The sequence below is a fragment of the Physella acuta genome, unplaced genomic scaffold (genome assembly GCF_028476545.2).
Source record: "Physella acuta isolate Inbredline_101_S28 unplaced genomic scaffold, ASM2847654v3 ptg001670l, whole genome shotgun sequence".
NCBI lineage: Eukaryota > Metazoa > Mollusca > Gastropoda > Physidae > Physella > Physella acuta.
In genome coordinates, this window is record NW_026733183.1 from 130391 (window position 1) to 143810 (window position 13420).

Here is a 13420-nt window from a genome sequence, read left to right on the forward strand (position 1 = left end):
TTTTCTTTAACTTGCTTTCGCGTCTGTTTTTCCAATCAAATCTTGCGATCGAAATTTCGGGCACTTCCCAGTTAGCTAGCGCGCTGAAATTTTCAGGGAAGCTTTGTTTCCGATGACAATACAATATTCAATTGTTATTATTACTAAATTGATCCATGGAAACATTTTATTGATCATTTTAGACCGCTATATATTTCTACAAAAAAACGTGGGGAAAAGGGGACATAACCCAGTAATTGTAATTTGATGAAAACAAGGTTCGGTACTCTCCCTCTTTTGGCTTACTGAGTAGTGTTCACGTGGTGTTTGTGTACAAACAACCGGAACAGCTGGTGGCCAGTATGGGGGAGACGATATGGTCGAGTGGTTGGGCACACGATTGCTAACCCACTCGACACGGGTTCAAGGCACGTGTTTTTTTACGAGTTGTCTTCGTTTACCCCAAAAAAAAAGTGAATGCGAAAAGATAAAATCGATAGCAAGATTTTAATGCAAACAAACAGACAAAGACTAAAAAGTAGAAAATAATTATCATTAAAAAAGTTTTTAAAAACCCACGTTTTCTGATTGAACTAAAAAGTAGAAAATAAATGCTATACATCACAATAATGCAAGCGATCACTCTACTATAAGCGATGAAAAACGTGGGGCGCCGTGATTTTCTTACAGTTTCTAATACTGTTGACTCTTTACAAGCTCCCTAATAAAAGTCAATAGTATTATCTAATCAATAGTAATATATATATATAGTAACTCGGCGCCCCACGTTTTTCATCGCTTATAGTAGAGTGATCGCTTGCATTATTGTGATGTATAGCATTTATTTTCTACTTTTTAGTTCAATCAGAAAACGTGGGTTTTTTTAAACTTTTTTTAATGATAATTATTTGTCAATGTGTAAACTTTTAGTGAATGTTTCCAAACTTTATTTTGAGTCCTAGAGTGGATTATGGCTCTAAATCTCAGAACATAAACCCCGCTCTATTTGAGGTATTAGGCCTACTGTATTAGGCCTACTGTATTCTACTGCTATTAAAGAACATAAACCCCACTCTATTTGGGGTATTAGGCCTACTGTATTAGGCCTACTGTATTCTACTGCTATCTAAGAACATAAACCCCACTCTATTTGGGGTATTAGGCCTACTGTATTAGGCCTACTGTATTCTACTCCTATCTAAGAACATAAACCCGACTCTATTTGAGGTATTAGGCCTACTCGGCCTCAGTGTTTCTTCCAGACTTTTTTCTCCGGGGGGGGGGGGGGGCACTTGAAATTTTCGGGGGGCGGTAAACTTTCTTCGGGGGGGGCGGACATTGTTAAAAGTATATATTTTCTATATAAATTATATAAATTTCATTTCGTTCGGGGGGGGGGGGCGGTAAAAAATTTTCGGGGGGGGGGCTTCGCCCCCCCCCCCCCCCGAAGAGATGCCTGGAAGAAACTCTGCTCGGCCTACTGTATTCTACTGGCTTGCAGTACCCGGTCACTCACGAAGATAGCCCTAGACTAATTACTCATTTATTTTTTTAAAATTTCTTTTATGAAACTTTCAATCTAAATGTCTTTATATTTTGTTTTAAAATTTGTTTTTACTTTTTTCTTTCATAACCAATAAAAATCAATCTCAGAGCTCCATACCCGTGAAAGAAATCCTCAAGTCCATGCCAGTTTGGGCTATTGTTGTATCGCAAATCGGATCAGACTGGATGTATTATTTCATGGTCACCGTTTCACCCACCTTTTTAAAAGATGTTATCAGGTTATCAAGTTTTGAGGTAGGCTCATTTCTAATCCATCAATCAATGCATGATCATCAATAATAGTCAATACCCCTTAAATAGTAGATGTTTATAATTTATTAATTATATGGATGTATTATGTATCATTATTATTGGCCCTCAAATTTAATGAACCCTGTAACACATATCAAACTAAATGTAACCACTTGCTATGTGTGTGTATGCTATTTATAACCAGCATAGAAATTGTTAAGGTTAAAACAAACTACCATCAAGTAAAGGGATTAAAGAAACCTTACCCTAACCATCCACCTGTGGTAGTAATATATGAACTGAAGGAACTTACTGGGGCATGGCAGAAAACAAATTTATTTTATTTTCTCATACATTATGAAAACTAAAATTAAAAAAGCAGGAAATCAAAGCACACATTTTTGATGATTTTGGGTTCGAGCACCACATTAGAAAGAAAAATGTTCATTACTCCTGTGATTCCTCAGTAGAATAAATAAGCTGTTAATATTTTTACATTTTTAAGAAGAATATAAATGTTCTATCACCATAATGAAATTGATATGACAATCTTACAGGTTTATTTTCTTATTATTCAAAATTTAAAATATTTTGCTCCTGTTCATCATCATCAATTCTGTGGACCTCTTATGGAGCATAGGGATGCAACCACACCTCTCCATTGTTGGTCCTATTCAGTTCTAGGCTATTGATCCAAGATGGGCCCACAACATTTGGGCTGCTTTTGCTTTACTGTCAGCTGACTTTTTCCATGTTTGTTTTTACCCACTTACTTTACTCTTTCCTTGGTGACTGAGTCTGGTGCCAGTCTGGTGATGTTGCTAGTTTGTTACGCAAGGTGCGTCCAATCCATCCCTCTCAGCATTTCAATATTTATTTTGCCAATAGGGTTCTGCCCAGTTTTTCTCCACAGTTCGGCAGTGGTCTTTTTTTTTTCAGGCTACCTGATGTTTGATCTGGGTCGAGGGCATCTTCTATTTCTATTGGATTTAACTATCTGCTTCCCCTCACAAATGTTCCTGAATAGTCTATATTAGATTTTAATTTTAGTAGATAGGTCCTAAACTGTTAGATTTTATTTTAGTACTAGCATACCCGTCCCCACGCGTTACCGCGGGATATAAGAAAGTCTGATGAAATATATAAGAAGGGTTTCATGAATGCTTTACCAATCCTATGTTTTTAATCCTATGTGACCTTGTTTTCTAAAACTGTGTTATTTAGATGTAAACAATGCCTGCCATTGGATCATAAATATCGGGACACTTGTTTACCTACACTACCGCATTGAAAACCTTGAGTGTACATTAATCACTCACCAAAATAATGAGGTAGAACACACTTTGGTGACCTCCCATATGTCAGGGACGTAGAGGGGCGCTCTTGGGAGCCCCTGATTACACTACAGCAAAGGTGCCATAGTGCTTGCCTTGGCGCTTTAATGCTGAATATAGTAGTATCCCTTACCCGCTATGCAGGCTGAACGATTAATGGATGCCAAGTGCTAACATAGCCGCTCTGAAACTCTGGGCGCCAAATTGTGTATTGACGAAAATCGCACCCTTCCGGGCGCCGCTCATATCAAATTTTAATTAATTTGTTAACAGAAACCTTCCCGGGAGTATTCTCATAAACTCTTTTAAGTTTGATAGCACTCTGATGAAAAGTGTCGAACCGCCATTGACTTTCATTTTTTTAAAATATACCGTTATAGAGCAGAATTGCACCCTCCCGTGCGCCACCCTTGCGAAATTAAAAAATATTGTTTTACAGAAACCTCCCCTGGAGTGTTCTAATCAGCTCCCCAAAGTTTCATAGCACTCGGGTGAATGGTGTCAGACCACAATCGACTTTTTTTTATATACGTATATAGAGAAAAATCACACCCTCCCGTGGCGCCGCCCTTGCAAAATTAAAAACAGATTTTTTTTTTCAGGACCCTTCCCTCTAGTGTTCTAATCAACTCCCCAAAGTTTCATAGTGATCAGATAAATGGTGTCAAACCGCAATCGACTTTTATTTTTATATACCGTATTTAGAGAAAAAACACGTTCCCTGCCGGGTCGCCACCCGAATTTGAAAATGTTTTTTTGTGCAGAATCCTCCCCAGAAGTAATCTAAACATCTTTCCAATATTTCGTGGCGATCATGTGAACGGTGTCACTGCAATTCACTTTTATTATTTTTATATACTGTATATAGAGAAAAATCAAGCACCCTCCCGTGGCACCGCCCTTGCGAAATAAAAAAAAAGATTTTTTTGCAGAACCCTTCCTTGGAGTGTTCTAATCAACTCACCCAAGTTTGATGGCGATCAGATGAACGGAGTGAAACAGCAATGGATTTTTTTTTTATACAGCGTATATAGAAAAAAAAACTGCTCCCTTCCTGGGGCCACAGTACGAATTTACAAAAAAATGTTCGCAGAAACATCCACAGGAATATTCTCAACAACTTCCCAAAGTTTCACGCCGATCTGATGATAGGTGTGGTAATGCATAAAAGACAGACGGACACACACACACAGACATACATTGCCTTTTATATATACAAAGAATTGAAATAATGATGCAATGTCTAATATACAAAGGTCAAATATTTAAGTTCTTATAAGGACCTATATAGTTATTTCTGCTTACAGTTACATGATTCTCTAAATAATAAGACAAAAACAAACAAAAAATTTTTTTTCAATTTTGAGTCAGAAATAATTTTCAACTCCTTTGTTAATATTATTAATAATTTAATGTAATTTTTATGTTATGTGTTTTTGACAAAATTGAAATAATTATATATAAATCTGACAATGTGAAACAACTTACTAAATGCTCACTAAAAAATTGGTAAAAAACAGAATTACATTTTTTAAACTATATATAGTCCATGTCTAGAGACCAATAGTCCATGTCTAGAGACCAATAGTCCATGTCTAGAGACCAATAGTCCATGTCTAGAGACCAATAGTCCATGTCTAGAGACCAATAGTCCATGTCTAGAGACCAATAGTCCATGTCTAGAGACCAATGCTTATACATTTTATATTTGAGCACCTGGGAATCAACTAAAGAGAATAAATAAAACATATTTAAAACATATGGATAGTATACGTGCTGAGTTTCTTTAAAACATATGGATAGTCTACATGCAGAAATTCTTTAAAACATACGGTTAATCTACATGCTAAGTTTTTTTTTAAACATATGGATAGTCTACATGCAGAGTTTCTTTCAGTCTTTCTAGCATTGCCTGGTGTGTGTGGTGGGAGGGGGGGGGGCAATGTTCCCAAGCATATCCACCCCTTCCTGATGAAAAATAAAACACTTTTAGACACCCCCTCCCCCCTCCAAGAAACATATTTTAGTGAAACACCCTGGCCCAGATTTGGACATTTACACTCAGAAATTTTACACTAAAAAATCAATCAGAAGAAATATATTCTTAGAACTATACCTATTAGATTAACTTAAGAAGACATATTTAATCTGCCATCTGTGGTTGAAATTACTCTATAGGCCACACCTTTACCATCCATCAGCAATATTTTTTTTTATAACCTCACCTAATTTACCTTAATAGAAATAAAAAATTGCAAATATAATTCAAATGTAAATATTAAGAGCCATAAATGTTATTGCTAGACATGGAAACTACTTGGATCAGTGTTAGGCTAGATATCTTTAAAAAGTGTTTAAAAAACATATCTGTATTTGAAGCTGACTTATGCGCACTAACATACCACCATTGCACAGTCAAGAATATCTTCAGTAAATGAAATTTATTTTTCTATTTTAATTCCCCAGATTAATCTTCTATCTGGTTTACCATTTCTTGGCATTATTCCCACTATCTACTTATCTGGCTACCTGAGTGATAAAATAGTTGCTAAAGGCATTTTTTCAAACACAACTATAAGGAAAATCAATGATGGAGTTTGTGAGTATTAGAATTAATACTCGTAATTGTTTTTATGAGCTAAAACAGTAAACACAACTATAGTGTTAGCAATAATATTTCTTGGTGAGGATTAACTCTAATCAATAATTCTAATTTAAGCAGTTTTAATTTTAAGCAGTTAACAATTAATTAATTGAATCTAGGCCTAATTAGTTATTAATTATAAACCAAATAATATATCACTTGTTTGAGTTTTATAGAAATACCACATATCTAAAAGGTCCTATATTTTTAAAGGCTGTAGCCTAGGTCACTACCAATAACATTCTTAGGAATATTCGTAAACTGACCAATCTCACCTTAACCCTAATGCATTGTCTAACCCTAACCCTAAATGTGTAAATGTGGTGATAAGAAATGTATGAAAGGTGTGTTTGTAGAACAAAGTACTGTAAACTGTGTGTGTGTGTACACCCTTACTATTGTTGTATTGCTAGACAGTGTCAAGTTTGACTGGGTTGTGGGTGATGTGTGTTTTGTCCTACGGAGTGAAAGAGGGTAACAAGAGGGTGACTGATCGAGTGTTGTCAGCAGGAGTAAAGAGGAGTATTGTAGTAGTGTAGGTAGGCAGCAGTCAAGGGTTGTTATGAAATAATGAATAAATGTATTGACGTTGTCACTGAGAAATAGTTGATATTAAACCCATTTGATGCAACTAATGACTTGTGTCTACTAAGGTCTTGATACTAACCCTAACCCTTCACTAACCTTAAAAAAAGTTTTAAACTCAGTACTCACTAAGTAAAATTTAAAAAAAAAAGAGCAAAATAAAAACTAAGGACCAAGGAAAATGGAATAAATGATAGATCTAGTTTTAAAAATATATTCTATCATAGGTCCTATCTTTTGGAAAGACATGATGCTACAAAATATATTCTATCATAGGTCCTATCTTTGGGAAACACATGATGCTACAAAATAAATTGTTTGTTTAGGTAAACTGGTTCCAGCCGCAGCCTTAATTGCCATGGGATTTTTGCCTGAAGGATCAACTGCTGCATCTTTTGTACTCAATACTGTGGGAGCTATGGCTCTAGGATTCTGTTATGTCAGTTGGATGGCCAACCCTGTAGATCTAGCACCAGCGTATACAGGCTTCATTGTTGGCGTCTGCGAGGTCAGTACTTTCATCTTGTGACATTGATAAAATGTTTACATTATGTCTGTGGTGTCTGTTGTTTCATACAGTCTTTGTTAGAAAAAATCAAACAGTCTGTGATTGACAAATATTTTCCCTGTCAGGTAGGAGCTGTTTGGGTTGCTATAGTTGTACCAATCCTGGTTGACACCATCACAGAAGATGTAAGTATGTAGGTCTTTGTGAGATTATCTAAGTATGTAGGTCTATATGAGATTATCTAAGTATGTAGGTCTATATTAGATTATCTAAGTATGTAGGTCTATGTGAGATTATCTAAGTATGTAGGTCTATGTGAGATTATCTAAGTATGTAGGTCTATATGAGTATGAGATTATTTAAGTATGTAGGTCTATTTGAGATTATCTAAGTATGTAGGTCTATTTGAGATTATCTAAGTATGTAGGTCTATATGAGATTATCTTTAAAACTTTTGCAAGCCTTTATGTAAAACAAGTGTAGTAAACAAAAATCAGTGACTGCCGTAGCTGTGCTGGTTTTATCTAACCATAAAAAATTCACACTAATAGGCTTGAAAAGTCTATGTAATCATACTAAATTTTTAAAAATCTTTTTAAAATATGGCAAGCGATAAAATTATAATTTAATTTTTTAAAATTAAAGCTGTTTGTGGACCATAGATTACAGTCATTTTCATATTTTTGTATTAAATATGAGCTGATGAAAAGCCGTTTTGAATTATTTTATCGGTTCAAAATTTAAATAAACCGGGAGTGATCTCCCCAAAACTTTCTCGAATATTCTTATATAAAATAACAGGGTATGGGAACTCGGGCTATAGACATGATTTTTAATCCATTTTAAATACTTAAAGTTTTTAAAATAGAATAAAATCTCGTAGACAAATTAATTGCACAACAAGTGAACGCCAAATAAAAAAGCGCATAATAGTGCGCAATATTATTAGTACTTTTAAAATTTACATTAGTTTTTTGAGAAATCGGAAGTAGCGTAAATTACTACTTCCGGTCAACGGAAATTACTCAAAATTTAACAGAAGGTAGAGAATTAGATGTTTTACTTACATGTGAAATTTCATTTATCTATCTGAAATAGTACTCAAGTTATAGGCTTTTGAAAAATTCAAAGTAGAAAAAGTACCACGGAAATCGCTCAAAAGTTGATACGGATCTACGATTTTGATAAAATACTTATATATGAAATTTCATCAACCTAGCCTGAACGGTACTCAAGTAATCGTGTTTACACACGGACAGACAGACAGACAGACACACACACACACAGACACACAGACATACGGACAAGATTGCAAAATTATGTTTTTCCGTATCAGTAAGATGTAAAACGTCGAGATTTGTAAAAATCTCGATTTTTTTTTTTTGCACGATTACAAGACTTTCTCTATACTTCGTATATACGAGAAAGTAAAAAAACCAACTTCATCCGCCCAGGGGGCAACCAGAAGAGGAGCTTTACTACTTTAATCAAAATCAAATTAGCTACTAAAAATAATTTAAAACGTCAATTTAAAAACAATTGGGGATAAACTAGTCAATCAGGTGAGTCTACTAAAGCTATCAGTGGCTATGTAGATGGCTGGGTCAGTGGCTTGATTAGCTATGTAGATGGTGGGGTCAGTGGCTTTAGCTATGTAGATGGTGGGGTCAGTGGCTTGATTAGCTATGTAGATGGCTGGGTCAGTGGCTTGATTAGCTATGTAGATGGCTGGGCCAGTGGTTTGATTAGCTATGTAGATGGTGGGGTCAGTGGCTTGATTAGCTATGTAGATGGCTGGGTCAGTGGCTTGATTAGCTATGTAGATGGCTGGGTCAGCTCCAAGGTCAGTGGCTTGATTAGCTATGTAGATGGTGGGGCCAGTGGCTTTAGCTATGTAGATGGCTGGGTCAGTGGCTTGATTAGCTATGTAGATGGCTGGGTCAGTGGCTTGATTAGCTATGTAGATGGTGGGGTCAGTGGCTTTAGCTATGTAGATGGTGGGGTCAGTGGCTTTAGCTATGTAGATGGTGGGGCCAGTGGCTTTAGCTATGTAGATGGCTGGGGTCAGTGGCTTGATTAGCTATGTAGATGGTGGGGCCAGTGGCTTGATTAGCTATGTAGATGGTGGGGTCAGTGGCTTGATTAGCTATGTAGATGGTGGGGCCAGTGGCTTTAGCTATGTAGATGGCTGGGGTCAGTGGCTTGATTAGCTATGTAGATGGCTGGGTCAGTGGCTTGATTAGCTATGTAGATGGTGGGGTCAGTGGCTTGATTAGCTATGTAGATGGCTGGGCCAGTGGCTTGATTAGCTGTGTAGATGGTGGGGTCAGTGGCTTGATTAGCTATGTAGATGGCTGGGCCAGTGGCTTGATTAGCTATGTAGATGGCTGGGTCAGTGGCTTGATTAGCTATGTAGATGGTGGGGTCAGTGGCTTTAGCTATGTAGATGGCTGGGTCAGTGGCTTGATTAGCTATGTAGATGGCTGGGTCAGTGGCTTGATTAGCTATGTAGATGGCTGGGCCAGTGGCTTGATTAGCTATGTAGATGGCTGGGTCAGTGGCTTGATTAGCTATGTAGATGGCTGGGTCAGTGGCTTGATTAGCTATGTAGATGGCTGGGTCAGTGGCTTGATTAGCTATGTAGATGGTGAGGTCAGTGGCTTGATTAGCTATGTAGATGGCTGGGTCAGTGGCTTGATTAGCTATGTAGATGGTGGGGTCAGTGGCTTTAGCTATGTAGATGGTGGGGCCAGTGGCTTGATTAGCTATGTAGATGGTGGGGTCAGTGGCTTGATTAGCTATGTAGATGGTGGGGTCAGTGGCTTGATTAGCTGTGTAGATGGTGGGGTCAGTGGCTTGATTAGCTATGTAGATGGCTGGGTCAGTGGCTTGATTAGCTGGTGCCCTGTCAAAACGGCCCGGGACAAATCGGCCCCGTCAAAACGGCCCCGTTAATACGACCCCGTCAAATAAACTCCCGACAAACCGACCCCGTCAAAATAGCCCCGTCAAAAGGGCCCCGACTTATTGGCTCCCGTCAAATGGGCTCCCGTCATATTGACTTGCGACATATAGGCTCCCGACAAATGGGCTCCCGATATTTAGGCTCCCGACAAATGGACTCCCGACATATTAACCCCTGACAAATAGGCTCAGGACATATTGGCTCCCGACAAAGCGGCTCAAGACAAATGGGCTCCCGGCAAATGGGCTCACGACATTTTGGCTACCGACAAATGGGCTCCCGACATATTGGCTCCCGGCAATTGGGCTCCCGACATATTGGCTTTTGACAAAATGACTCCCGACATATTGGCTCCAGAAAAATGAATGATATGACCACTATTGGCATAAAAGTAACCATTGTGTCCTACCTCCAATACCACCATAACCTCTTTTTAATGCCCGAATGAAATTATTTTTTCATGAACCAACATTAATTCACAAACAAATCGAGCCCTTAACAGCTAAATTACACCAATTCTAAAGTTTTGATAATGTTTAATTTACAACAGAAAAGATCTGTTGCTTAAAAGCGAGCACAGAAGTGTAAATGTATGATATACATGATGTTAACATGATAACAGCATTTTGTTTTGATAACCTACAAGCACAGTGGCGTAGCGAGGTCGGGTGTCACCCCCGGGGACAAACTTTCAAGTTTTCGATTTGCACCCCCCCCCCCCCCCAAACTTTCGATGTGCACCCCCACCCCCTCAACTTTTTCTCTATATATTTTGCTATTTTTTGCCTTGGTGTCACCCCCCTAAATGGTGTCACCCGGTGCGGTCCGCACCCCGCCCCCCCCCCCTCGCTACGCCCCTGTACAAGCATATTGCAGTTAGGAAGGTACAGCGTGGACCCTTCTCCCCACACAATGAGTTGGAACAGCCTATAACCGACTCAATTATGGATGTCATAGATAGATGACCCTTAAATTAAAACATACAATATTTTATAATAGATAAACTAATATAAAAATATGGCCTGCCGAACAAGAGATGCATACGTTGTATTACATAAGAGTGTTGGATAAGCTAACTCTAAAGAATATTGATGAAGGGGTCCCACTGGCAGATGTCATATTCAATGAGACCGCTTTGCCGGGAGACTTAGTCTCTACAGAAACGGTATTGTCAGTGCAGTGGCGTAGCTAGGATTTTTGGGCCCCTATGCAAAAATTATCAGTGGGCTCCATCGTCAGCCGTTAGGCCAGTGACGTCGCTAGGTCGGGTCTCACCCGGTGCGGCACTTCGTATTGTCACCCCCCTCCCAGGAAACAAAGCATATATATATATATATATATATATATATATATATATATATATATATATATATATATATATATGTATATATATATATATATGTATATATATATATAAATAAATAAATATATATATATATATATATATATATATATATATGTGTGTGTGTGTGTGTGTGTGTGTGTGTGTGTGTGTGTGTGTGTGTTTGTGTGTGTGTGTGTCGGCCTACATAGGCCTAAAATTTATATATATACCACATACTGGTACACGTACGTGTTTAAGCTTTAATCACTGCTGACTTAATAGTAACGATGTTTATCTACAGTCTGTTTATAATACAGTTGGATGTAGCATTGTTTTCTTTATAGTTTACGTTTACGTCGTGGTGTCACACCCCCCCCCCCTCTTGATATAATTTTCGATTTGTACTTAGAAGACTATTTAACTTTAACTAATGGATCTGGAAAATGGCATTTCATTCTATAAATGTTACAATTTTTTGCCTTTGGTGTCACCCCCCCCCTAAATGGTGTCACCCGTTGCGGTCCGCACCCCCCGCCTCGCCTTCGCTACGCCTCTGCGTTAGGCTACAGAGGAGTTAAACGAAGAGATCAACTTCTACTTACGATGGATATTTTTTAATATATAAATATTCTGAAGGCAACATTTTGTATTTTATATGTCCTGATTTTGTATTTATACTATATTATTATGCTTGCCTACTACTGCTAAAAAGTTTATTTATAGGCTGATTCTCTCAATGTCTTGCACGACAAAGTGATATAGCCTGTAGTGTTATTATAACGATTGGGCTCTGTTTGACCCACACACACACACTGCCGAAACGGTGGGGGGGGGGGGCTTTTTGGAACTTTTAACCTTTTTCTTTTTTTAAATTATTTATATGTAACAAATATTAAAATTCCATTGTAAAAGTTTTAATTTTTTATGAGGGAAAAGGGCCCCTATGTGCCTTGGGGCCCCATGCCTTGCTTAAGCTAGCTTTACGGTAGCTACGCCACTGTGTCAGTGGTCCTTTTGTCTGGAGCCAAATTGACAGGAGCCTTTTTGTCGGGAGCCAAAATGACGCTAGCCTATTTGTCGGGAGTCGTAATGACGGGGGCCGTTTTGTGGAGAAACTAAATGGCGGGAGCCTATTTGTCGGGAGTCGTAATGACGGGGGCCGTTTTGTGGAAAAAACTAAATGACGGGAGACTATATGTCGGGAGCCAAAATGACGGGAGCCTATTTGTCAGGAGCCTTATTGACTGGAGCCCTTTTGTCGGGAGCCTATATAACGGGAGCCTATTTGTCGGTAGCCTAAATGACGGGAGCCTATTTGTCAGGAGCCTATATGACGGGGTCCATATGTCGCTGGCCCTTTTGACGGGGCCGATTTGACGGGGTCGTTTTGACGGGGTCGTTTTGTCGGGGTCGTTTTGACGGGGCCGTTTCGTCATTGGCCGAATTGACGCCGCACGGATTAGCTATGTAGATGGCTGGGTCAGTGGCTTGATTAGCTATGTAGATGGCTGGGTCAGTGGCTTGATTAGCTATGTAGATGGTGGGGTCAGCTCCAAGGTCAGTGGCTTGATTAGCTATGTAGATGGTAGGGCCAGTGGCTTGATTAGCTATGTAGATGGTGGGGTCAGTGGCTTGATTAGCTATGTAGATGGTGGGGTCAGTGGCTTTAGCTATGTAGATGGCTGGGTCAGTGGCTTGATTAGCTATGTAGATGGTGGGGTCAGTGGCTTTAGCTATGTAGATGGCTGGGTCAGTGGCTTGATTAGCTATGTAGATGGTGGGGTCAGTGGCTTGATTAGCTATGTAGATGGCTGGGTCAGTGGCTTGATTAGCTATGTAGATGGCTGGGTCAGTGGCTTGATTAGCTGTGTAGATGGTGGGGTCAGTGGCTTTAGCTATGTAGATGGTGGGGTCAGTGGCTTGATTAGCTATGTAGATGGTGGGGTCAGTGGCTTGATTAGCTATGTAGATGGTGGGGTCAGTGGCTTGATTAGCTATGTAGATGGCTGGGTCAGTGGCTTGATTAGCTATGTAGATGGTGGGGTCAGCTCCAAGGTCAGTGGATTGATTAGCTATGTAGATGGTGGGGCCAGTGGCTTTAGCTATGTAGATGGTGGGGTCAGTGGCTTTAGCTATGTAGATGGTGGGGCCAGTGGCTTGATTAGCTATGTAGATGGCTGGGTCAGTGGCTTGATTAGCTATGTAGATGGTGGGGTCAGTGGTTTGATTAGCTATGTAGATGGCTGGGTCAGTGGCTTTAGCTATGTAGATGGTGGGGTCAGTG

At 39.1% G+C, this 13420-nt stretch overlaps 1 protein-coding gene across 3 annotated transcripts in view; it reads left to right on the forward strand.

Moving 5' to 3' along the window:
- LOC131929754 (sialin) overlaps window positions 1-13420 on the forward strand; it is a 45281-nt gene that overhangs the window by 26275 nt on the left and 5586 nt on the right. For all 3 annotated transcript variants that reach the window (XR_009383995.1, XR_009383994.1, XM_059286101.1), the window contains exons 8-11: window positions 1633-1779; window positions 5577-5709; window positions 6666-6847; window positions 6973-7032. Coding sequence is in view for 1 of the 3 variants with exons in the window: in XM_059286101.1 (XP_059142084.1) it covers window positions 1633-1779; window positions 5577-5709; window positions 6666-6847; window positions 6973-7032 (522 nt within the window). In the remaining 2 variants the exon portion in view is untranslated. The remainder of the gene's footprint in view (window positions 1-1632; window positions 1780-5576; window positions 5710-6665; window positions 6848-6972; window positions 7033-13420) is intronic.